We start from the raw sequence: 26649 nt of genomic DNA, 5'->3' as shown, positions 1-26649 counted from the left end.
TTAGTACTTGATTATAGAAATGCTTCGCTTATAACATTGTACTTTGTTATCATAGAAATCTGTATCAAAAAAATCAGATCAATAGGATTATTTCATCACGTAAAAATTTGTTGTTAAAAAGTTAAAACTCAACATGTTTAAAATAAACGTACGAACATTCTGGTTACGATTATAGCGTTGCTAGCTTTTTAAATCGTACCTAACAACTACAGGAATCACCAATGCAAAGTTTGCAATCGATAGGACAATTCTAACATGCCTAAATCCGTTCCATCCGTTCCAAACGGACGTACGGACCTACCCTAATTATAGAAAAGCATCGCTTTTAAAAAGCAAATATTAAGATAATTTATTTCAGCCACCAATATATTTTAAATAATAACAATTAAATATAACAAGTAATTAAACTTAAATACACATTTAATAAAAACTTCTTTAAATCTTTTTAATTATAACGGTTAACTTTTTTAACATTTCAAACCGCTTTTTCTCCTAAAAGATTTTTTTGCAGTAACTACATCCCTTTTAAAATATGTGCATGTAGTTATAGTGTCAATACACTGCACATTGGGGCAAATCAAGCAAAAAGGGGATTTAATTATTTAGTACCCTTAAAATTCATCCCACAAAAATTTCATTTTATACTTTTTTGTAGGCAACTTAACAACGAACAAATTTGCTTTTATGTTTTTTTCTGTCATTTGAAAGGAACATGGAGATAAAGGTCATTTAATGAAGGTAGTTAGAAAATTACCGGAATAACACCCCACGAAAATAGCCCCCCTTTACCCTATCCATCTATCTATTAATCTCTCTATCCATCCGTCTATCTATTCATCTATCTATCCATCTATCTTTCCATCTATCTATCCATCCGTCAATCCATCTATCTATCCATCTATCTATCCATCTATCTATCCATCTATCTATCCATCTATCTATCCATCTGTCTATCCATCTATCTATCCATCTATCTATCCATCTATCTATCCATCTATCTATCCATCTATCGATCCATCTATCTATCCATCAACTATTTATCTATCTATCCATCAACTATCCATCTATCCATCCATCTATCTATCCATCTATCTATCCATCTATCTATCCATCTGTCTATCCATCTATCTATCCATCTGTCTATCCATTTACTCATCCATCTATCTATCCATCTATCTATCCATCTATCTATCCATCTGTCTATCCATCTATCTATCCATCTATCTATCCATCTATCTATCCATCTATCTATCCATCTATCTATCTATCCATCTTTCTATCCATCTGTCTATCTATCTATCTATCCATCTATCTATCCATCAACTATTTATCTATCTATCCATCAACTATCCATCTATCCATCCATCTATCTATCCATCTATCTATCAATCTATCTATCCATCTGTCTATCCATCTATCTATCCATCTGTCTATCCATTTACTCATCCATCTATCTATCGATATATCTATTCATCTACCTATCCATCTAACTATCCATCAAAGTGTTCAGAGTGTCAAATTTGGGGTCATAGAATTAATTTCAGTAGAAGGGGAGAGGATGGTGTAAAGGGGGTGGATGGGGATTCTTATTTTAACAAGCTACAAGTTTCACTTAATAATAAATCCATTATAAATGTGGGCATTATTGACATAGATTTTTATTAGCTAATATCTATATTTATAATGATATTATGATTCTTGTTTACTGTTTATATATATACTAGCGGCTTCGCCCCTAGCCTCTATGGGCTTTGCTCCAAGAGGTAATTAAACAAGGATGACAACATCCATAGAAGCGAATCTCTGAAATGGAAGGACAAACGAACATTAACACTTGTGAAGTGTAAGAACTGAATATTAATGCATGTCTATAAAAGATTGTAATTAAAACTGATTAAATACATGTTACTGTTTAAGGACATACTGACGTTTTTAGGGCTTGATTATAGAGATGCTTCGCTTATAACACTATACCTTAATGTACTAAGAATAAGTACTGAGTATTCAGTAAATCAGATGAATAGGATATTTTTAACATTCAAAACCATTATTTGTTGTCTTAAAAGTAAAAAATCAGCTTGTTATAAAGGACCAGTAGATATATTCCCTGAAGAGTAGAATCTAATCGGTTTTGTGGTTACCGAGATCTATTGGTACGGACGGACAGACAAATTTACATCAAGCTACTTTGTATTATAGATTAACATCCAGGGATCTAAGGAACAAAACAATAACCGATTAATGTATGTACTTGTACATCCCCAATATAGATACATTAAATAATAAATTATTTTACAAAATTGATTGTCTGTAGATGACAATTAGTGGTTGAAAAGTTTTGATACTCATCTTAATGAACCAACCAATAAAAAATCAATCAAATTTCCTAAAGTTGTTATGCCAACGAATACAAAACCGCTATTATAAAACTTTGAAGTTTGGGGACTAGTGTAATGTCCCCTCCCTTTCTAAATAAAACTGAAGACGCTAAACATGAAGACCATGTAACTACAAAACTTAAAAACAAAGCATTACCAATAGACAGACAGATAGACTACTTGCTAATTCCAATTTAAAATGATTATAAGAACACTACGTTATTTGAATGTTAGCTTTACCTTTACGCAGTGAGGGAGGGGACATTGGGCTGTTTATAACACTAGTCCCTAAAGTTTTACAGTTGTGTGTTCAAACATTTTAACTACTAACTTTGATCTACACAAGGGGTAATTTTGTGTATTATCATTGGGGATGTACATCAATTTATTGACCTTTGTCTTCTCCCTTTAGATCCCTGATATTTGTAATAATCCATAGAAACGCTTATTTAGTTACATTAAAACATCAAACATAAAGAGGTTTAGATTTAGGTTTAGCACCCCCCCTTCCCTCCCCTCCCCATCATTTAGTCAATAGAACTTGAAAATATTCATTATCAACTTTAATTCAAAGTCTGATCAAATAAACATTTCTCACAACTATGTTTTTGCGTCTTTTATTTATATGTATTACATCTTACATTTGACTTTAAAAGCGCATTTAAAAGCTTTTTCTTACAATCTTTTCTTGCACCCACCTTTAGAAAACGGGCTAAAAACCCCTACGGGGGCGCGGGGGGGTAAATGAAACCAGTACAAGCGATTATAATATGTCTTTGGGCAATCAAATATCGCTTTTTTAGCCTGTGACACTCGGTGAAAACATGTTTCCTGATACTGTCTACTTAAATGTTGATTTTAAAACAAACAAAAATAAACTAAAATCTTGACTTCATCTAGAATTATTTAGGACTAATTTCTTCAATTTGTGTTTTTTTCTTTTATACTGTCAAAATATATGTAATGCATGACTCATCAAAAGTTATTTTGTCTAATTACATTAATTCTAAGAGATTTTATAATACTTTTAAAATTGTTGGTGAAACACAAAAAGTATGCCTTTTTCTGTAAGAAAATTTTTGCATTTCTTGACTTCCATGCATTAGAATGCTTACTTGAAAAGCGTATTTTTACGATTCCTTTGAAATCTGATGTACATTGGGTATGATAATACTCATAGAATGTTTAAAACTTGATTTGGGGGTGGTGAATTGATGCCCCTTTTGCCCCTATGTGCACTGTCAATATTTTTTCAACCAATGTACCTTTTTATTAAAATCATATAGTCTAAGTAAATGTTATTAATCTTATATATTAGCGGCTTCGCCCCTAGCCTCTAGGGGCTTTGCCCCAAGAGGTTTGATCAAACTAATTTTTCGGATTTTAAAATAAATTTAAAAAAAAAAAATTTGGGGGGGGGATTTTTTTGTCGGGGGGGGGGGGGTAGTCGACCCCACTATTTTAATTTTAAAAAGAAAAAAAAAATTTTCTTGAGGGAGTATTTCATTTTTTTGGGGGGGTTAGGGGTGTCCCACCCCCCAAGAAAATAGTTATAAACCTTCCTATGAGAAGCTAGCCTGTAAAGGAGAACCCGATCGGTTCAGCGGTTAGCGAGATCCTTCGCTACAAACAAACAGACAAACAGACAGACAGACATCGTTTTACTTTGTAGTATAGATAATGGCTTATAGAGAAGTTTCGCATGTTTGATTAAACAAGACTTCAAAATTCAATGTTTATGTTAAAATGTTTTAAAATACACAAAATAATAATGGGCAAAATCCTAGGCTTGTCGGCAAGGACGTCCAATGGGGGGGGGGGGTAAAGGGGTGATTACCCCCCCCCCCCCAAAAAAAAAAAAAAAAAACATTTTGAAGTTTTAATTTTTACCTCCCCCCCTCCCCAAATGAAAAAGATTGGACTCCCTTGCTTTCGGAGTAACATATAAAGAAGAATTTAAGACTTAAGTCTAGGCTAGCCTAAGAAATATTATAGGATTTGGTCAATTAATTCGTTATTCCATTTCTTTATTTGTTTGTTGTGATCTTTGGAAGAATATCCTAGCCGAGGAAATGTTGAAGTTTAGCAGCTGAAATTCTCTCAATGTTGACTCCAGTCTTTTCATTGTTAGACTCAAAGTTGTCTGGAAAATATAAAAAAAGATTAATTTGATCCTATTATAAAAGGTAGAAAGGTTTTATTTCTGTAGCTTAAGATTTTGAAAACTACTAAACCGATGTATTTCTCCATTCTAGGAAAGGTTTCATAGGTCCGAGCTGATGGTTTTATGCTATCTTACTGTCCTTCCCTACCTTTCCCAATAGAGAGCTACTAGATGCTAGGGGCATAGTCACAAAGTGTTAAGGACCTGCAAATTTTCTTCAGTTTCTGCTTTGTACTGTTCCGCGACAGCCTGGTGCTGTCCTGCCAGGTAATCCAGCACACTGTCCATCCAGTGCAGGGAATCAAACTGGTCCCACTGCCCCAGAACCTCTAGGCAATATGCAATACCTAAAATTCGAATATTCAATTCTTAGGAGTCCAGGATATTTGATGGAAAGATTATTATCACCATCCTATATGATATTGCCCCGGGAATACCCCCCCCCCCTATTTTTTAATAAGAAAACAGGATGAATAAAAATGGACGGGGACTTGTGGGAGAGTCTAGAAGAAGTTAATTGTGTAATTGTAAAAAAGTTAATTTTATACACTTCTAATATTAATAGGGTCCAGGCTATCATTACTGACAGACCAACAGATAGATATGGATACTTATAGAGTAACTTTACTAGTTAAACAAGCACCTATTGGAAAACCATCATCCGTAATCTTTGCTCCATCCAGATTATTTTTGTTTAATTTTTCCTTGCAAACCATCATATACTCAACAAAATTTATACACATTGCAGGTAAGATCATCCAAAACCTAGAAAAGTGAACACAGTAATAGTGTCTGACTGATTATGAGTAAGAAAAAAAATTAGCCAATGAGAGGCCACTATAAATTTTACCATTAATCAATAACGGCCTCTCATTGGCTAATTTTTTTTTGTTACGTCATAATCAGTCAGACACTATATTACTGTGTTCTAGAAAAGTTATTTATCGCATTGTATTAAAGACAGCTTTTCGATGATATTAAAATGAAAAATTATTATATTAAAACCAGTTTTGTTTGCCCTGGGGGAATGAAGGTCCGGGCTTACAAAACTGGTATTCATTTTATGATTTTTATTATAATATTCATAGAGAATTGTCTAATACAATGCATGCTATACATAATTTTTCATTTTGGCGGAGAACCAGTTTTAATCCAGTGGATATTAATCGGTAAAGCACAGAAATTATTTCACACGCCCCATAACTATTTATAATGAGAAGCTATATTTTATCTGCCTGAAAGAAAGTAACCTGGCTAAATGATCAGCTGCCTGCCCTCTGGTCAGTTGAGCTGCAAATACATCCACAAGAATATTAAAGAAAGAATTCTCATTCTTGAAAGATTTCACAATGGTGGAGATATAATCATCTGCTATACTAGCACATTCACTCACTTCTTTATTGTTCTAAATATACAAGAATATAAGGGTATAGTCCCTTTCGTGACATCGCACCTTAAGGGGCGATTCTTCGTATTTTTTACAGTAGGTTTTCTCTTATTTATAGCCGCTGCGGGGGGCTCTAACCCTGCGGGGCCAATTACCTAACCCTGTGGGGCAATCACCTAACCCAATATAACCTAACCTAACCTAAAATAACCTGTAAAAAGCCAATTTAAAAATACGACAAATCGCCCCCATAAGGTGCGATGTCACGAAAGGGACTATTCCCGAATATAATTATAGTGCACTTTAGGCAATGAAGGATACATCAATTTAACGTCTCCACTGATGATAAACAAAACTTCCCCTTCTGTAAGTTAAACTTATTAGTTGCTCTAATATGACCCCTTCCCCCCCTGCAGTTACTAATTGAGGAGCTCGCAGGCAGTCAAAAAAAAAAACAAATTCGCTACATTCTATCCAATTTATTGGTTCATCAATTACCTCATACGCAAGGTCCAACAACCCAAGATAACTAAGGGAGCCAAATATCTCCTTTTTCTGTCCAAACACCCGGGGTATCTTGTTAAGTAACATCAACCAAACATCAACATAAAGTAACAACCAACTCTTTGATTGCACGACCTTTGTCTAAGAAGTCCCAACTGTGAGTGTGCATGGTAATGAGTTGCGCCTGTTTTGGGCCAAGACATTCCCCCTACTTTAACTAATAATTTCGCGAACCTGACATAGCTGCAGTAGAAACCATTCTTAACGTCTTTAGTTATGATGATATATTTAGCCGAGATTCGAACCTATTACCTTCTATTAATTTTTTACCTGTAATGAGGACGAGTTGACCAGCGCGTTGAATTCTGGAAGGTCATCCGTATCTGGCAGAAACTTGACTATCTCTCCACTGTAAACACTCTGGTTAGGAGGATAAAGTAATCAACTTCAGAATTATGTCAGATTATTAAAGTATCTTAACTGATTGATAAGAAGAATTTAAATAGTCAGTAAAAAAATGATTACAACATCCCCATATTACAATTACAAAAGATTATTGACTTGGACTTTGGGGCAAGTCTAAAAGAGCACGGGGAAATTGTTAAAAAGGCTAAGGAATCTTTGGAAGAAATTGCTGAATTGAAAGATATCATCGCTAGAGCACAGATCATACCACTTGCTAAACAAACAACTTTGCGCAATGGTAAAAACACCATTCCGTTTATTATTAAGACTAAAAGTAAGGAAGATAGGGCAATGGTAGTTAAAGAAGTAAGCAAAATTGGTCTAAAAACCCCTTTTCATTGGCCTAAATCAATTGTTGACGATATTACAAAAATACGTGTTCAACTATCTAACTATAAGAATGAGAAAATTGACCTGACAGACAAACACATTCTTATTAGACCCAATACTGAAACTGGTAGATCTTTATTTATTTCCTATCGTGAAAAAGATTCTAATAAACCATGGATACATCTCCAAAATGTTAAAGTACCAGCAGATTCTAAACTTGTTTCACAATTTAAGCAACAGCCATGCTTTTCTGAATACTTCAAGCTTTAAAAATACCTTTATTTCAATTGAACGTTTTTGTTTTTGCTATGGTTTGCATAGTTCTAGTTAGATTGAACAGAAGTTCTAATAAAATAAAGATTACTGTTTTTCAAACAATTTATCCCCTCTTTTTCTCTACCCCCCTACTAATTAATATGTATTCAAACCTCTATCTTGAAACATCTTCTAACAATTATACAAGGTTTAGTCTTATCTACAACAGATTAAATTCAGTTAATTTTTATTTAGTTACTTGCTCATCTTTTATTAAGATTTATAAATTTATGTTTAATGAATAATTTAAGTTTCGTTGAAAAGATTTATATTCAAAACGTTAATTCAACACAAGATGTTTCTTTACTTAAGGATATTAATTTTAGTTCTCTTAATTGCAATTCAATTAACATAAGCACTTACAATGTAGGTAAAGCATCATTAAACAAGTTTAAACTTAAGATTAACGCAATGATTAAAACTAAACCTGATATACTGTTCATTCAGGATATTAGATTAAATAATAAAGAAAGTATTTTTAGTAAAGAAGCACGTTTTAATATGGCTGGCAGTTATATATCTTATTGCAATAGTTCAAAGGCAGACAGGGGTGTAGCGATTTTAATCAAACAAACACTAAAATATGAAATAATTAAAAGCTTTTGTTCCACTGATGAAAATATTTTGATTCTAGATTTAAAAATTAATGAATGTAGAATTTCATTGATATCGTGCTATGGGCCAATTCAAAATAACAACAAAAATTTCTTTAAACAATTAAGGGAGAAAATAATGAGCATTGGAAATACATTTTACATAATTGCAGGGGATTTAAATGCAATACCTACAACTATTCAACCAGAACAAGGTCTCGAACACTTAGACTTGATAAATACAAATTCATTGCCAAATTTTGAACATTGTAAAGAACTTTCTTTGTGGATAGAAGAAAATTTTTGTGTGGACTTATTTAGATTGCTTCATCCGACTAAATTAGAATTTAGTTATGTTCCTTTTTCAAATACTAAAACAAACAGAAGTAGAATTGATCATGTTCTTATCAGTCCACAGCTTTCAACAATTTTTAACTCGTGCAATTATGAGCCATTTAAAGCGTATATCTTTGACCACAAGCAAGTTTTTTTCAACACATATGAAAATATTTCTAAAAGTGTATGTACAATAAATTCTTCTTTATTAGATATTGATGGATTGAGTGAGTACGTTAGAATCAAAGTCTACGAGATAGCTCTACAACACTGTGAAGTTCCTAACAAGTTTCATCTACGAGACATCATTTCTCAGATAAGTTTAGCATTTAGATTAAAGAATGACCTAAGTTTGACAGACTTTAAAAATGATAGACTAGTATTGTTCTGGATTGAACAAAAAGATAGGGCTATAAATTATCTCTTTGATTTACTTCCCCCTTTAAATGACTTGTATGAAATGCCTTTAAATATTAGTCATGATGCTTTCCTTGAAGTATTGTTAAATTGCATTAAAAATTCTATAATAAGCTTTCAATCAAACTTTCTTAAGAGCAGTAGAAAAATACAAAAAGATTTGTCTAAGTCATTAAATGCGTTGAAGTGTGGAAATGTCAAAGATGAAACTGTACTTAAGAAAATCATTGATATTGAAAACAGTCTATGTAAAATGGAGGATGAAGAAAATTATCGTAGGTTAGAGACTTCTGGGTATTTCCACATTTTAAATGCAGAAAAGGCTTCAAAAGCATTTAGTAGTTTGCTAAAAAACTCAAAAAAAGCTGACTCTATCTCACAAATTAAGAATGACTTAGGTGAATCTTTTACATGCGAGAAAGAAAGAAATGAGTTTTTAACAAATCACTTTAAAAATAAATTTGGTACAGCCTTTATTTCCAACTCTTCTCTCGTTGATTTTTTAGGCAATAATGTAAATCACCCAAAAATATTAGAACATAAATTAAATAACACAGATAGAGAAAAATTAGAGGCAGACATTTCTATTAATGAATTAAAAGAGTCACTTAAGTCAGCCAATTTAAATTCTAGTGTAGGACCAGATGGTATTCCTTATAGAATGTTGGTTAAGTTTTGGGACATTTTAAGCTTACCTTTACTACGAGGCTTTAAAGAAATGATTAATAAAAAACAGTTAAAAGGCATGCTAAGATGTGGTAAAATTAGACTTATAGCCAAAAAAAATTCTGACCTTTCAAAAATTAAATCTTGGAGGACAATTTTTTGTTTGTCTACTGTGTACAAAATTTTCTCTGGGGTTATTGACAATAGGTTAAAAAAAGTAATTGACAAAATAAATATCAGATCTCAAAAAGCCTATTCTTCTAAATACACTATTCAGGAAAATTTGATTCAAATTTATGAACTAATTTCTAAAACTTTAGCTTCTAACTCGTCTCTAGCAATTGCTTTAATTGACTTTCACTCAGCCTTTGACTGTATTGGACATGAATATTTAAAAGATGTATTAGAATTTATGAATTTTGGCCCTAATATGATAAACATGATTTTAACATGCATGAATGATAGATTTGCCCACATTCTTACTGACACTGGAATAACACCTAACTTTCCCATGAAAGTTGGTTATATGCAAGGTGATAGGCCAAGTCCTAACATTTTTAAAATTGCCTTAACCCCATTATTACTTATGTTATCAATTAACAATGAAATTGTAATACCAAGAGCTATACCTTTTAAATTGACTGACACTGACAAACAGCCTGACCCTGAATCAGCATTTGCTGATGATTGCAATGTTGCATTTAATCCAACTGCCATTGCTTTGAAAACTATTTTTCAAATTCTTACTTTCTTTGCTCAAGTTTCTAATTTAAGAACAAATGTTAACAAAACTAAAATTTGTATAATAGGTAGGAAGCCATCAAATGATTTTTTTCGGGAGTTGGATGTAATTAGAATTGACGTGGTTGATGAATTTGATATTTTAGGTTTACATTTTGATTCAAAACTTTTAAATATGCAATATAATTGGAACAAAATTGTTACTAAAATGTCAAAAATTAGAAATTTTTGGGCACTTTTCTACCTTACTACACCTGGTAAAATTGCTATTATAAAGGGATTCATGTTACCTTTACTGAATTATGTAGGGGCAGTTGTCTATCCATCTGAAGAAATAATTTCTCAAATTGAAAATCTTATTATTTCTTTCTTATGTCAAAGTAGACCAATAGCTAAATCCAAAATCTTTTCAAGTGCCGAAAATGGAGGTTTAGGAATACCAAAAGTAACAGATTTTTTACGATCTCTAGATATTTTAATGTATAAAAAATCTTTATCCATAGTTGATACTTGGTCTTCAGAATTAAAAAATACAAGATGCCAAGCAAATGATCCATTTTATTTTTATGAAAAATTAGATAAGAATATTAATCCCATTTTATCAAGAATTATTGAATCATATACAATATTTTCAAATTCATTTTGGCTAAAACATGACAATATAAAAGACATGAGAATTTTTAAAAATGATTATTTTTGTAATAGTGATAAACAAATGGTAAGCAGGGCTATTTTTACAGAAACAACATGGTTACGTTATGAAAATGATATTAAGTTAATTTGCTTTGGAGACCTTTTAAATACTGATAATGTATGTCTAGATTATAGAAACTTTAACATCAAATCAAAGGTAAATTTTAATTACATGGAATTTCTGAGACTTAGGGGATTTGTTCAGCACAATATTGCTATATATAGGTGTAAACTTTCAAAACCCCAAACTAAAATTAGTTCCCTGTTTTTAAAGCCAAAAGTAAAGTCAAAACATTTTCGTTACTTCTTATCAAATGATGAACAGAGGATAGAAAAGTGTAAGACTTATTTAAATAGGTATAACTGGGCGAAAATCAGAGAATTTGACATAGAGAGAGAGCGTAAATGGCAAAAAGTTTGGAATTTGTCCTTTATTCCTATAAACATAAGAGATTTCTCGTTTAAATCAATAAACAATTTTCACTATTTTAATGCCAATATCGCTAATTTTAGGCCAGAGTCTCCAGAATGTACACTTTGCAGACTGGACAGGAATCTACCCGCACCCAAAGAAACTGCCCAGCACTTTTATCTGGACTGTCCTGTCACCACTGGTATTACTGCCAACTACTTCACAAACCTTCTACAAAATATTGAACATAATTTTGAGTCAAGCTGGCTGTTAGTAGGAGTTCCAAAAACGCTCACCAGTAACCTCATAACTGTATTGAATATCGAAATTATTCTTGTGTTATTTTTCATCTTTCAGTCAAGACTGAAAAAAAAGCTTCCATTAAATTCAAATCTACTTGAATTCATTTCCTTTCAAAGGAAATTTTTGCTTAAAAATAAAAGTTATAAGCTAGGATATGAAAAATTAACAACAATACAATTTGACCCTGGATAAAATTTATTTCTACACTGTCGGTTAGTCAGCTCAAGTATGCTATACAGGGTAAATACCTAGGTAAGGGACCAGTCGATAATGATCCTCTGGCGACTCTTAAACCTAACAGGGTCAGAGCTGTCTATTATCAGAATACCTGTCCCTGCCCCTCTCATCTTAATTCAGTCTGCTAAACACATCTTATATGTGATACACTATTTTTTTTTTGGAGGCTTTATTGATGACTGGGCTAGGGGAATACCACAGGATCTGTGACTTGAGTTATAGGGGCAATACCAAGGTAAGGGACCAGTCAAAAATTATCCTCTGGCGACCCTTGTACCTAACAATGTTAGAGCATTCTGCTCTTAATAAAACTGTCCCTGCCCAGGATCTGTGACTTGAGTTATAGGGGCAATAATAAGGTAAGGGACCAGTCGAAAATTATCCTTAATTCATCCTCTGGCGACCCTTGTACTTAACAGTTTTAGAGCATTCTGCTCTTAATAAAACTGTCCCTGCCCCTCCTTTCTTTATTCAGTCTGCCAATCACACCTTAAATGGGATACATTATAATCTGAGGAATTAAAATATGACTGAACGAAGGGAATGTCACAGATTGTAAAAATCTTTTTTATTTAACCAATGTAATTTTGAAATGCTATTCTTTTATATATGTGTACATAAACAATTTTTACCCAACTTGAATATTTTAAATGAGTTTTAAATTAATATTGTTATACTTTTAATGTAATCTTTGTAAGTAAATGATAAAGACAAATAAAGAATCAAATAATAATAATAACAATTACAAAAGAAATATTGATTGGCAAACGTAAAATGTGAATTATATAGCTATTGTTCAGTGTTCATTACAAAGAGTTGAAGAAAAAGAATTGAAGAGTGATTACAAAAAATTACAAAACCTAGGTAAAAATGTAAATATATCTTTTGTTGCATGACTGACGGATTTACAGACAAATTTTGATGCATACTAAATTATCTTTAGAAAGGGATATCTACACAAAAAATTTCCCCATAGCGTTTTGTATTAACGGATGGACTGACGGATAGACAAAGAGCATTAAATAGTAGCTTTGGTCCTAAAATAAAGATTATAAATATTTTGATTTAGTATATGAAGAATAGGAAATCCGTTGCCGTTTATTTAATTATCCTGCCTGGGCGGTGTTGAGGTTCCTAACAAGAGCCAAGGAATTCCCCATGAATGTGATGAGGGTCCTGAAGCTGTCCAGCAACGTGGAGGCACCGTCAGGCATCAAACCTAACTTTCGGATGGCCTTGTTGAACTTCACGGCCCTGTAAAGGTATTTTAATTGTGATTTTCCAACATGATCAAGTTTTATTACTATGCGTGAATAAGAATATTTCCAGATGGCTTCCAATTTTATTAAATTCCGCTGGATTAGAACCGGTTCTGACGCCTTTTGATTTTTGAGTTAAAAAATTTAAATCATTTTTTCAAAGTTAAAAAATATGCAGCACGGTAAACGGTTCTCATCCATACGAAAAAACTATGTCTAGCATCGAATTATATCCAGCTTTCTACAAATATAAAAATGTACAATCATAAAATTAAAACCAGTTTTTTAGCCAGTGCATTCTATATCCGCGGAAAGCTGTTTATAATAATAGGAGAGGGGGGAGAGAGAGTTGTTTTCCTATGGCTCACATCTGTGGAGGCCCATACATAAACTAATCAACCTAACCTGATAATTTATATCAAAATAATGGGGTTTTTCTGTGCTCGACTGATTAATTTGAGAGAAACCGCCACCAGGAAGGAATAAATTCCCCTTCCCCTGCACGATTGAAATCCTGTTACGATTTCCAGAGAATAATCCAAATAATATTTTACCTTTCATATGGAAACTTCTGATCTAGCTTCTTTTTATTCTCAGAGAAATATTTCTCATCTTTGATCAATCTTGACTTTATGTTATCATTGAATAGAAACTCTGAAAATTGTCGGAATTTTACCTGAAAAGAATTTCTTACACAAAAGAATAATTTAAAAGAAAAATAGACTATTTAAATATTTTAAAATTGTTATAGAAGGTTATGAACAGAGCAAAAAATCTTTAATAAATGAAAAAAATACATATTAATTGTCTTTTATTAGAACTTTTAAAAACAGACTATCTGAATTAGTTGCTGAATTTTTTTTCCTATTTATCAACCTTCTCTTACTATGTTTGTCTACAACCAGCTTACAGAGAGAGAGGGGACAATACGCTGTTCATAACACTAGTCCCCAAAGTTTTATAATAGCGTTTTCTTATTCGTTAGCTTAATAAATATGGGGAATTCTAATGGATTTTGATTGGTTGGTTTATTAAAATGAGTGTCCAAACATTTCAACCACAAAGTGTAATCTACAGGTGAGGTAATTTTGTGTATTAACATTGGGGAGGTACATCAATTTATCGGTCATTGTCTTGTCCCTTTAGATCCCTGACCGAATAACTTACCTTTAAGAACTGGAATACTAAATTGACAGTTGTATTTACCACCCCAAGTCCATGGGTTCGAACAGAATTTACAAAATGTCTAAATACAAAGATTATATTTTTAATAGTTAAATATTAGATTTTTAAAAAATATGACTTTCAGGCCAAATTCTTTTCCCTTTCATGACAATCTGTTGGTGTATATTGACTCATTGGGTCATGCAATAATCCAGAAGCAGCTTATAGTGCCTATAAAAAAAAAGTCGTCATACAATACAAATCACCAATGATATGCCAGTATACATTTTAATTGACTAATGACAAAATGAATACTGGCCATTGGTCAATTGTATTGTATGAGGTCATTTTTAATAGGCACTATAAGCTGCTTCAATCATTTACTTATCCACTTATTTGAAAATCTATTTAAGACAAGTACATTACAGACCAACTAAGGAAGGCTTCAACAGAAGCATTTATAATAAAAAATCTACCAATTACCTGACATGAACAGTTGTCAAATGTTTACTCTTGCTAACATTCTCCAAGAACATTTGGGTGTTGATATCATAGCTGAACTCTCTGGTGAACCCCTCAATATTCCTCATAATCTGCAGCAGATCCATGCCCTGCTCCAGTGTCTGGATGGGCAGGTTGTCCTCCACAGTGTCGAGGCTGTGCCGTCGCTCCGCCACCAGTCTCATCTCCCCGTAGGTCATCCAGTTGTACAGCGATACCGTCGTCATGTTGTAAAAGGTCTTGGACAGGTAGTCGGCTGTTCTATACTTGATTGACACCACTGAGTCTATGATGGTTATGGGCTCCAGGTTTATCAGGCTTTTTAGGTCGTTCGGCGGCTGTTGGAAAGGATTTTGGGAGTCTACTTTAATACCTAAAAAGTAGTTGGATAAAATAATCCTAATTCTTAAATAAAATTAATTAATATTAAATTACAGCTATACTGTGACTGTAAAAACTTAAAAACTTTATTGATAATTCGGCGATTACTACCTGCTCTATCAAAGACGACCAATCTAAGCTGATTTTCCAGTTCTGTGCACAGGGGTGTTATAACATTATCCTGAACAATGTTCTCCAACAATTGTGTCTGCTCCTCAATACTGCCCTCCTTTGCAACTGCTATGATCTTGTATGATGTAGAGCTCCATACCTCACACAAGGGTATAATTGTGCTGGAGGTTTTGCTCCTGTAGGCATCATCTAGTAAAATTGCCAGCAATTCTGTCTTCAAGAACAGCTCAGGTATGATTTGGGCATCTTCTAGAATGTTCCAGAATGTGCACAACTTTTGATTTTTTTCAAATACTTGCTCAACAGCTTTTATATCAGAATCTCTGAAGATATTGCTACCTGTTGAAGCTATTAAATCAATGCACAGTTTTGTCATATTTGCTCTGGTAACATTCATGGGACCAACAACAGCTGATGAAGCCAACATCAGAAATGACAGGGTGTCCAACTTATTTTCTGTGTATTTTTTATCAGTGGTCACGAGCTTCTTTTTGCTTTCCAGTAGCTGTATCAAATATTCTTGATTTTTAAACAGTGCTTGTTCAATCATTTCAACCATGGTTGCCTTATTGTCTGTAAACAGTCTAACAATGGAATTAACATCACACAAAATTTGGCCAATTGCAAGTATGATGCTGGAAGTCAAAGCATGGCCATTTTCGGAGAACAGGTAAAGTGTGCTTTGTATCAATTGTGTCATGTCAGAACAGGAATCTAAGATGGTAATAATAAAGTCTAATGACTCTATGACAGTTGATTCTGTTAACTCAGAGCATTCAAAGTTGATAATCATGTTCTTGACAATGATTATGTTAGTTGAGCTTTGACCTTTCCACGACTTGAATGTATTCTGTATTACAGTTAATCTATTATTGAACCAAGCCAATAAGTTGTTCTCAGCTGATTGTATAGACTTTCTGTACACTGAAGTCAAGCCTGGAGATAAATCCTGTGCAGAGAGTTCCCAGAATTGAATAAAATTCCAGCAGCTCTGGTATCCAGTCAGAGTTAGGTCCAGGGTTTGTTTCCTGTGAATATCAAATATTTTCTGAGCTATTCTCTTGTCTTCAGACTTTGCAATTTTGCAGAGGAATAAAAACAAGGAACTTAGTTTGCAAAAGCTGTCCTTGTTATTAGCTTCAGCTTGGAGAATTAGTTGGCGTAGATAACTGGTTAAGTCCTCTGATATCTGCTTTACAGACTGATTCACCTTAGAAAAGTTTAATACATAAACTATCTAAATGATAATTGTTAAAAAAAATCCTTTAAATTATTATCTGGTAAATTAGTTTTTTAAGTTCCAAATATCTTAATTGATCATTGACCATTGCTTTTTTTAGGTTATGTTAAGTCAAATTGATCTTAGAAAAGATAAAAAAAAGATTTACAAGACATGTTTCAAGTTTTCTACCTGAACATCTTGCAGTAGGTCCCGCAGTATTGATCCCTTAAGAACATGACTATCCAGATCCAGAATTGCCTTTTCAAACAATGTGTACGCCTCCTGGCCTTTCTGGGCAGGGTCCAGGTGAGTCTGCCTGACCGTCTGGACATAGCTGGACCAGGCATTCTGTACAGGTCGGCTGGTCAGCACTATGTCCAGCTTGGATATGGAGGCAAGAAGATCACTTGAAAACAAAATTTAAGATAATTAAACCATTTATAATCATTTTTTTTAATGCTTATGAACCTGAATCATTTATACTTAACAAAGAATACAGCATGCAAAGTATCAAAGCACAAAAATCATAGTTGGAAATACGGACAAAGTGATTTAAAGAGCACGAAAAATCACGAAACCTTTAACATATGTTCTAATATATGGTATGATCATTGGTAAAACTAAGCCGTCTAATTTGAATAGCAGCCAAGAAAATTTTCTGATAGTGTTACGGACTGACAAACAATGTTAATCATATAGTAGCTTCAATGCTATCAATCAATCAAATCATTAATAAAACGTTCATAGGGTTAACAACCAATTCTTACATTACACGATCTTTGTCAGGTGCATGTCAAATTGTCAATGAGCTGCGCATGTACATGGCCAAGACATTCCCCTAATTCTTCCTAAAGGTGTTACGCGTGTGATATAACAACAGTAGGCATAATTTTTAACGTCTTTAGTATGACGCAGTGTTGTCCAGGATAAAACCCATCACCTACCGGACAGCATGCCGACACATCACCAATTATATATTGCAAAAATATAAATAATTTTACCCAATCAAGTGCCAAACAACTTCTAGTTTGATTGTTTTAAACTTGACAGAATTACCACCTGAACCAATACTCTGAAACATTTAATAATTCATTTGGATGATTAAGAGCCCGACAATGTTAGAATATCGAAATTTTTGTTCATCAAGGAATCTCAAAGTTTAAAATTTTCTACATCACCAATGACGATAAACATAATTACACCTTTTTTACATTAAAATATTAGTTGTAAAATTCGACCATTGCCAGCTTGAATCAACCAATGAAATTTCAATAAAAGATAACGTGATTATAAAACTTTGGGTACAAGTGTAATTTACTGTCAAATGTTTGACACACAGAAAACTGTCCCGAATTTGTATTAATTTTGAGGAACAAGACTCTAGTTACGTCATATTTTTCTTTCCCGAAAAAGGGAAGGGGGACAGAAAAAAGGGAAGGGGGGAAGAAAAAAGAGATGGGAGAAAAGGGGGTTTTCCCCATCTCTTTTGAAGAGATTAATACAAATTCGGGACAGTTTTCTGTGTGTCATGTTTACTGCCTCCCTGAGACATTTCTAAGATTAAAGCAAATCAAAACCTGAATTTGTTGTAGTAAATTGACAAGAACACCTTTCCCATGTTCAATACAACACTCAATTTTCAACAGCAAGGGTAATAATCTGAAAGTATTATCTGTCTAGTTAGGTTATGACATGATTTGAAAGATTTTTATTCAATAATTGGCGTATACAGACATTTTCCAAATGGTCGTAAACCTTGAAGAGGTGAAAAAAGATCAATCTTAAGGACCAGGTGTCTAGTCTAGACAATAATTGGGAATGGAAGCAAGGTAATGAAACCTTAAATAGATTTGCATCCCCCCCCCCCCCCCCCCCAATTTCAAGTGCCTTAGGGTGAAGGTTCAGGTGCTTGCAGACAGAGTTCCTTTTGATCACTGTTACCCACTCCTCTTTTATTTAGTTGAAAATAAGGGACAGGGTGTTCCTGTGCCTCCTGCGAGGGGCCTATTTCTGCGATCACCCTAACCCTGCGGGATATCCAGTACCCAACATAACCTACGCTAACTCTACCTAAATTAATACACAAACATACGAAAAAATACTCCATTAAATTTAATTTAAAGAAAAGGGGTTTAACAGTGCTCAACAAGATACTTTGAGTGTAAGCGACATGCTCAATTTTAATTGTTTTAATGGCTTACTTTGAAAATTTAGCTGTAACTTCTTTTTCTGATTGAGAAGGTGCCTAAAGAAAGTTAATATAAGTAAAGAAAAGCTATTTATTACATCGTATAATAGACAGTTTTCCGGGGATAGTAAATTGAAAAAAAATTAGAATTATTTCCAGATTTGATGGCCTCCAGAACAGATTTATAGATTTTATTTAATGATAAATGATAGCTTTCGAGTTGTAACGTAAAGAAGGTGTCTTAACTTTATTGCTTTTTATTTAGAATAGCTAGCCAGTTCTTTTAGTAAGTAGTAGATGTAAAATTGTCCATAGAATTTAGATATGCAATCGTTTTTTTTTGTAGACCTCTTATTTTTTAAGTAATTTAAGTTTTTAAAAAAATTTAAGTCGGTTTTAAGGTACTAAAACGGAACAAAAAAAGAGAAAAAAAATAGCCATAATGAACAAAAATAATAAGATCTTTAATTTGACACCTTACTAGTGGATAAGTATACCTCAATTCTTAGAAGGTTGAAAGAACCATCCGCAAATAAGATTGAAAACCTTCCATGGACCTATAAGAACTTTTACTGTAAAGGAGAAACATATCGGTCATATCTTTTAGTATACAGTCATTCAGACAGACATCCTCTTACTTTCATTATAAAGATAGATAAGATAACCTTATAAAAGTAGATGAGATATGGTAGGATTTCTGTGTCGATATGGTAAGTAACATCTTTCAACTCCTTTATTTCATACAAGGATATTTGTAATAAGTAGAGATAGATTTTGCATTACTTGGATCCTATACCAGATTTTCATGTTCTATAAGAAAGTGAACTCTGTAGCGGGCTTAAATAACGATCTCCCCCATCCCCTCCCATCATACTGGAAAAAACAGCCCGAGCAATAAATGCGACAATATTCTATATTTAATTTGTCTCTCCGTATCTTCAGTATAGTTCTTGAATCTACGATGTTGAGTTTTTAGGGAATATACTTATTGTTCCTGTGTTGGTTTTAAGGTGATATTTTAAAATTTTCTAGGCATAAAAAATAATCTTTGGCAACTTCTAAGTAATATATAAAAAAATTTAATTTTAAGAGTTACCCACACTCCCTCAATAAAACTTTGGGGACCAGTATAATTTACAGTCCTATGTCCCCTTCCTTTCTGACAAATCCATATAATAAGTTTGTATATTTCCATATCCTCCTTGTGCCTGCCTTGAAGAGAGAAAGGAAGGTGAGAACAATTTTGTTTACTGGTTGATTATCACCTTCTGTTAGCCTGCTGATTTCTTCACCTTCACTTAATTATTTAGAATTAAACAATATTGACAACATCTATTAAAGCAAAGCTCTAAAACGGTAGCAGAAACGAACATTAACAATTGTAGAGTGTCAGAACTGAATAAGCAAATATATCAAACAAAATTAGTCTAAACAAAATTGTAAGTAAATTTGTTCCAAAACTGCTTAAATACAGGATACTGTTTCAGGACATACTAAATTTTTTAGGAATTGATTGTATAACATTGTACCTTGTTGTAATAGATATCAGTATTCCAAAATAAATACGGACGGACGGATAGTACCCAATTGTAGAAAAGCTTCGCGGTTACAACAACCAATGAATAACAACAAATCAGATAGAACGCCAAACAATCATAACAGATTAATAAAGTCGAAAAATAATTGGGAAGGGGATAGGGATACTTGTATAGTCCCTGCATAGATATAGCCACAAGCGGTGGTTATGCATAAAGAAAAAAATCAATCCCCCATCCACTTATTTTCAATTTATCTAAACAATAAGTGGTGGGGACAGGAGGGTTATGTGCTCGACAAGCACTTTGAGGGAAAGAATAAAAAAATCTTACTTGTAATTGGATTGAACATTAATGAAACTAAATTTCAGACTCTTCTTCTTATTTGACTTTCCAGAACTTATATGTTACCCAAGAAATCACACACTCTGTATCATATATTAGTTATATATGGCATCGTATTATAGACAGCTTTCCGAGGATATTCATATGAAAAGTTATAAGATTACACCAGTTTTGTTAGACCCGAGGACCGAAGTCCCGGTTTAACAAAACTGGTATTGATTTTATGATTTTTATTTTGATATTCGTGGAAAATTGTCTTAAATTCATCTATTTCGAAGCTATACTTGAAAAATTCTGAAACATTACAAAATAACTAGGACAATAACGGGAGCTTAAACTATTTGAGGAGCTTAAAAAGAAGGTTCAGAATGACAATAAGTTTGTCATTTACTTTTAAAAAGGGTAAAAACCCAGAGAGAGTGGGGACAATGGGCTGTTTATTACACTAGTTACAACAGTTTTATGATAGCATTATCTCATTTGTTCGCTTAACAACTTTGGGGACTTGGTTGATCATTAAGTTGAGATTCCAAATGTTCCAACCATTAATTGCCATCTACAGAAGGGGTACTTTTATGAATCAACATTGGGAATGTACATCAATTTATCGGCCATTGTCTTATCCCTTTAGATCTCTGGTAAAAACCAAAGACACGAAAATGTTGAAAGCAAAGAAATAAACCGACATGAATAACTTGAAGAGTATCTTCGATATTTTAAAAATTAATAACAATTAGTTATGAAACAAGTGTAATGCATAGATTGATAAAAAAATCTGCAATGTAAAAAATTCTTTGATTAGTTCCATATGTTTCATTACTTTTTTTAGAGCAAAATTTGGTGTTAATTTATTTATTGCTTTTTAAAATCAACAAGATTTCTTACAAGATCAAATATGATAAAAATAAATCAAATTTATATTTCGACAATTTCAATTCAATGAAAATAAAAAGATACCCTATCAATGGATTTATTATTTCTTGGATTATCATGTACTCTAATAAAATGAAACTTATAGCTGGCTAAAATCACGACCTTCTTCCCCCCCCCCCATCCTACTGAATGAAGGAAATGGTCAATAAATGATGTCCATATTAGCAACCTAAAATGACGAAAATTTTTACCCTGTCATAAAATCCACGCATATTCTATATCCATTACCCTATCAATCAATCTTAAATTCTGTAATGTCCTTAAAGCGCAGCTACTATATAACAGGGGTTTGTCCATACTTCCGCCTGTACTAGTATGCTAACAAAGTTTAACTAAATTAGCTGATGTGTCAGAAAGTAGTGTTTTGTGGAGATTTCTATATCATAAGGCATATTTATACAAAATAAAACAATAGAAGAACGGACGTACTAACTCTTTAATTAATTGAAGAGAAGCTGCAAATACAGAAATAAGGTATAGCCAACAAGTGAAATAAAACAAATAATAAATTTTGGGGGGCAGTGAAAAAAATCCTCTTTATATACTGCGAAGCTTTGGCCCCAAAATCACGGAAAATTTGCTGAATTTAACAAATATTTTTTTCGAATTAATACAGTTGTTGGTTATAGCTGAGTTTTGTACCTGGACAGGTGTTGCTCGTCATCTCCATAATTAGACTAAATATACAGAATGAATTAATACTGGAAACCAGGCATAGGTATAACAAACTAGGGATGGGAATCCGTCGAATTTTTGGGCCGGATTCGGATTCCGGATTCTTAAGGAATCCGTCAAAAAAAGTGACGGATTCTTGCGGATTCCGGATTCTTATTTTTGGCGGATTCCGGATTCTAGCAGTATTTTAAAAGGCCATCCGTCACAGAGGGATAGCTTTTTCGTTAATTTATCACTATGTTACTTGGTTGAAGCCTTGTTTTGTTTAAAGTGTTGACTTCCAGCATAACTAAAACATTTACATCACATTAGTAATTATTAAAATTTGTTATGTAGAAAAAAATTTAAGTGCTACGTATGTCCTAAAAAGAGGGAGTTGTAAGAAAAAACTCAAGACGGTAATTTTAGCCTACCAATTTAGAATCCGGAATCCGCTATAAAAAACGGATTCCGGATCCGGATTCGGATTCCAAAATTGGCCAAAAATTAGGCGGATTCCGGATTCCGGATTCGGATTCCGGATCCGGATTCCCATCACTATAACAAACAAAGACTTTTTGTGGTTTAGGATGTTTTTGGGGGGCTAGTATTTACTAAGTCATCCCCTAAACATCAATTGAAATTACGAAATATTTTCTTTCAAATTGATTCAGTTGTTAGTGGCTGCTCCACTAGCATCTATAACTCCGTAATCAAAGGGTCAGTAAAGGACTGAAAAATAGCCTAAAACCATTTAGGGACCTATTTGAAGCTTCCCTAAAATAGGTAACTCAGTTCAGTAGTTATCTAAAGCTTAGGCTGCAGACCAAAAAACCTTACTGTTTTATATGCGAAATCTGACTTAAAAGCAGCAAAGCTAACATTAAAATACTAAAATAAGTAGATTCTTATTCAATAGATTCCTCAAGGTCATACATGATTTCTATAAAAAAAATCAAATATCCAGATGCAGCCAAAAAAAATCCCCTAAAACGTATCTTGAGGACCAATGGTGTCGCTTATATTAACACAGCCAAGTAGCAGAAAATAATTTAGAAGCAGACGAAAGAGGCCTTTGAAAAAGGAAGGGAGGTAGTTGTCTGTATATACATCTATACTATAGATCTGTTTGGAGGACCAATTATTTTTGCAAATCAACATATGCTCTATTAGTTTTTAAGTTCTTCATATCACATATACAAGGATGACAACATCCATGAGTAGCGAAGCTTAATATAACAATACCACTGGGGCGCCGACTGTGCTATCTTTAATAACAGCGGAGAAAAATACATTTCCCTTAGGAAGTTTGATGCCCTAAGAGCATTACAGATAGAACGATACAGAAAATGAAATTTATAGAAATAATTACATATCGCCTTTTGAATTTCAATCTTTTTGAATCTAAACACAAAAATTCAGCCGTCTGTTAACGTCCTTCCCCTACAGCGGCGTTAAGACAGACGAAGCGAGTTATAGAGTAGCTTCGCTCGCCAATAAAAACAACAATTAATCTAAATTAGTAAAAATTACCTCCATTTTCACATTAGCATTCTTTAAATTGTTTAAATAAAAACTAAAATGTAAATAAGCTAATAACTCCCCTTGTCCTTATCTTTTATTTAGTTATCATGTGGATATCTTTACTTTGTTTCGAACAATGGATTTATTATTACTTGGATCTTTTACCAGATTATCATGTTTTCTAGTACAGGGAACTTTGTAGCGGGCCAAAATAACGATCCCCCGTTCCCTCCTTCTTGATTAACGAATTGATCGATGAGTGACATGGAAAATAGCAACCTAAATTGGCGACAATTTTTCCCTTGTCATAATATCCACGTATATTCTACATCCATTTATCTAAATAGCTTAGAATCTGATTCGTGACAAACGGAAATTGTGGATCATCATTGGGGGATGTACATCAGTTTATCAGCCGGCTATTATCTTATTCCTTTAGATTCCTGAGTTGATCATTTGACTTTGGACTGATCCAGAAAATTAAATCAAATATCCAACACACAAAAATAATGTCTATGGACTATTTTCAGCTTGCCTTACTGACATATGACGTACCGAATGACCACCGCTATAGAGTTGCTTGGCCGTTAAATAATAAAAACATATTGAAATATTACTTTTTTATTCATAACACTGAGCATAGCATGATAGAGAAACGTGATAAAAATAAAATTCACATAAATATTCAGACTTTTAGAAACATTATGACATAACAGTTATGATCAATTTTACATAATATTTTAAAATTAACAATTCTACATTTTTCAGTGCTTTTTTGGAAACAAAAACTTTAAATTACCAATCTCAAATTTTAAACAAAATTTAATTTAATTTCTTTTTCTATTATTTCAAATCAGCTTCTGAAATGTAACAATTATGAAAATTACAAAATAACACTAAATATGATAATGGTAGATACATAATTAACAAGTAAAAATGATGAAATAATTGTGAGCTCCACAGTAAATATTTGAACACATTTACAATAAAAATTCAATAAATATTATGACGAAATTTTTATTATGTCACAAATGATGTTTTGTTTTTTTAAAGTGTGCAACAATTTTTACAGTGAGTTGGAGAATTTCAAAAATATTACTACAGATTTTCTGACATAGGTTTGGTATACAATTAATATTATTCATGTTTATATTTCTACATTGCATGCATATTTATTAATAAACATGGGTTAAATTACTGACTAATACAAAAATACTCATTAGATGATAAAAATAGTTATTAGAATAAATTACAATTATGTATTATTATATTATGGTAAATTGAAAGAAATATTTAATATTTTTAAAGTGTAAAGACATGAAGCATTTGTCTAAATATTTTGGAACACAATATTTCTTCTTTTTATATCAGGTAACAACGATTTTAATGAAGTCAATCCTATTTAGGCACACAAACATTCTTCAATAAGAGATATCTTCTTCAATAAAACAAATTATTAATGATAAAATTTTTGGTTTAGAATTATTTAGTTAAATCAGATTGGAAACAAAGGAAGAAAACGTCTTTTCTTCCTTGCAAACAGCTAAGTTTTCAGCGTAGACGCAGTTGATGCTACCGAGGTTGTTGAGGAGCTGTCTGAGCTCTCGCTGCCACTGCCGGTTCCCGTTGAGCTGCTGCTGGCGCCCGACGTAAAGAGTCCGCTGACCGTGGAGTGCTGCTTGATCTTGATGATTTTCTCCTCCATCCTCAGGTACATTCCCTTCGGGGTGCGGATGACTAAAACATTTTGACCGGCGGCCAACCTGATCGGCGGCTCGCCGGGGTTGGTGGGAATGTGAAGTTCGCGTGGAACTCTGACCTCCTGAATGCCAATGCCCTGCTTGGATAGGTTATCCATCATCGCGAGCGCCGAATGAACTGTGCTTCCACCGTTGCCGCCATTTGTAGCAGATGTAGCAGTCTTATTTGCCGATGATGAATCTAGTGCTGGCGGTGCTGGTGGCGCCGCCATCGGCTGAAGAACACTGGGTCTGGATATCACAGAGTTATCACGAAATCTAGCACTGGCCTTGTTAGCGGCGGCATAGCTGGAGGTCGATGGTTTGCTCCAGTCTCCCGGCGACTCACCAGAATCTACAGACACGACAGATCCGGCAACCGAACAACTGTCACTTGACCTACCATTGTCCAGGGACTTATTACCAGATGGTGGTGCACTTAATACATTGCTGAATGATGGTGTAGGGAAAGGAAGGCTGCACGGATCAGTGCCAGATATTTTAGGAGTGCCAATAGCAGCCGGCGACACAAACGATTTTTCCTGCCTGAGCGTGCTTGTGACCAGAGAGGAGGTGTGGGAAGTGTAGGATGACGTGGCGGGCATCCAGGTGTCCAACTTCTTCCCGTTCTCAAAATATCTATTTCTTGTGAATCCGTTGCTGCCCGGATTATGAAGATTTGTGGCAAAGGTGCCCTGTTTCGGGTAAAACGCCGCATAACTTGGTCTGCTGTACGTTATTTTTGACGTCTTTTCCAGCTTATAGGCACGCTCAGCCAGCTTCTTTTCTGCCTTTGACAGCTTATTATCCTTACGGTCAACCAACTGGGACTCGTGGCAAATTGGCGGTTTGGTTAACAACCCTCCAAACTGGCATAAAATATCCTTCATAACGGGGTCGGTCAGCGTGTTGACCCTGTCTCTCATGTCCAGAGGCTCGGGGTCCTCCTCCTCGTCGCAAATCAGGCTGTGCACCTCTTTGGAGCTCAGGTGGGCGTCGGGGTTCAACTCGTCAACTATCCTGTCTGACATGCCCTGCTTATTGATCTGCCGGTCATAGATTTTCTTCTCCAGAGAGTTGTCTGTGACAAGTCGGTAGATGTGAGTTTCTTTATCTTGACCATACCTGAAA

General features: G+C 33.7%; 2 protein-coding genes across 3 annotated transcripts in view; both read right to left on the bottom strand.

The window, feature by feature from the left end:
- Positions 1-4102: 4102 nt before the first annotated feature.
- Positions 4103-23837, bottom strand: SWIP (strumpellin and WASH-interacting protein). The gene is made up of 19 exons (XM_080158246.1): positions 23789-23837; positions 22244-22278; positions 20657-20751; positions 20001-20085; positions 19454-19519; positions 18802-18845; positions 18178-18259; positions 17602-17672; positions 16790-17006; positions 15358-16588; positions 14848-15238; positions 14368-14446; positions 13755-13876; positions 13057-13195; positions 6764-6853; positions 5793-5947; positions 5186-5307; positions 4747-4889; positions 4103-4521 (listed from the first exon to the last, which is right to left on the bottom strand). Exons 10-19 carry the CDS (start codon positions 16169-16171, stop codon positions 4393-4395), a joined length of 2184 nt encoding a protein of 727 aa, XP_080014372.1. The 5' UTR covers positions 16172-16588; positions 16790-17006; positions 17602-17672; positions 18178-18259; positions 18802-18845; positions 19454-19519; positions 20001-20085; positions 20657-20751; positions 22244-22278; positions 23789-23837; the 3' UTR covers positions 4103-4392.
- A 547-nt stretch (positions 23838-24384) lies between these two features.
- The window catches only part of LOC145317251 (helicase ARIP4), a 38719-nt gene continuing 36454 nt past the window's right edge, over positions 24385-26649 (bottom strand). For both annotated transcript variants that reach the window (XM_080158245.1, XM_080158244.1), the window contains one exon: positions 24385-26643. In XM_080158245.1, the coding sequence (XP_080014371.1) occupies positions 25323-26643 (1321 nt within the window). In that variant the 3' untranslated portion in view covers positions 24385-25322. The remainder of the gene's footprint in view (positions 26644-26649) is intronic.

This window comes from Acartia tonsa, chromosome 4 (genome assembly GCF_053477335.1).
Source record: "Acartia tonsa isolate MP-2025a chromosome 4, ASM5347733v1, whole genome shotgun sequence".
NCBI lineage: Eukaryota > Metazoa > Arthropoda > Copepoda > Calanoida > Acartiidae > Acartia > Acartia tonsa.
The sequence above is the reverse complement of the archived record's forward strand: the minus strand, read 5'-3'. Positions and strand labels throughout refer to the sequence as shown.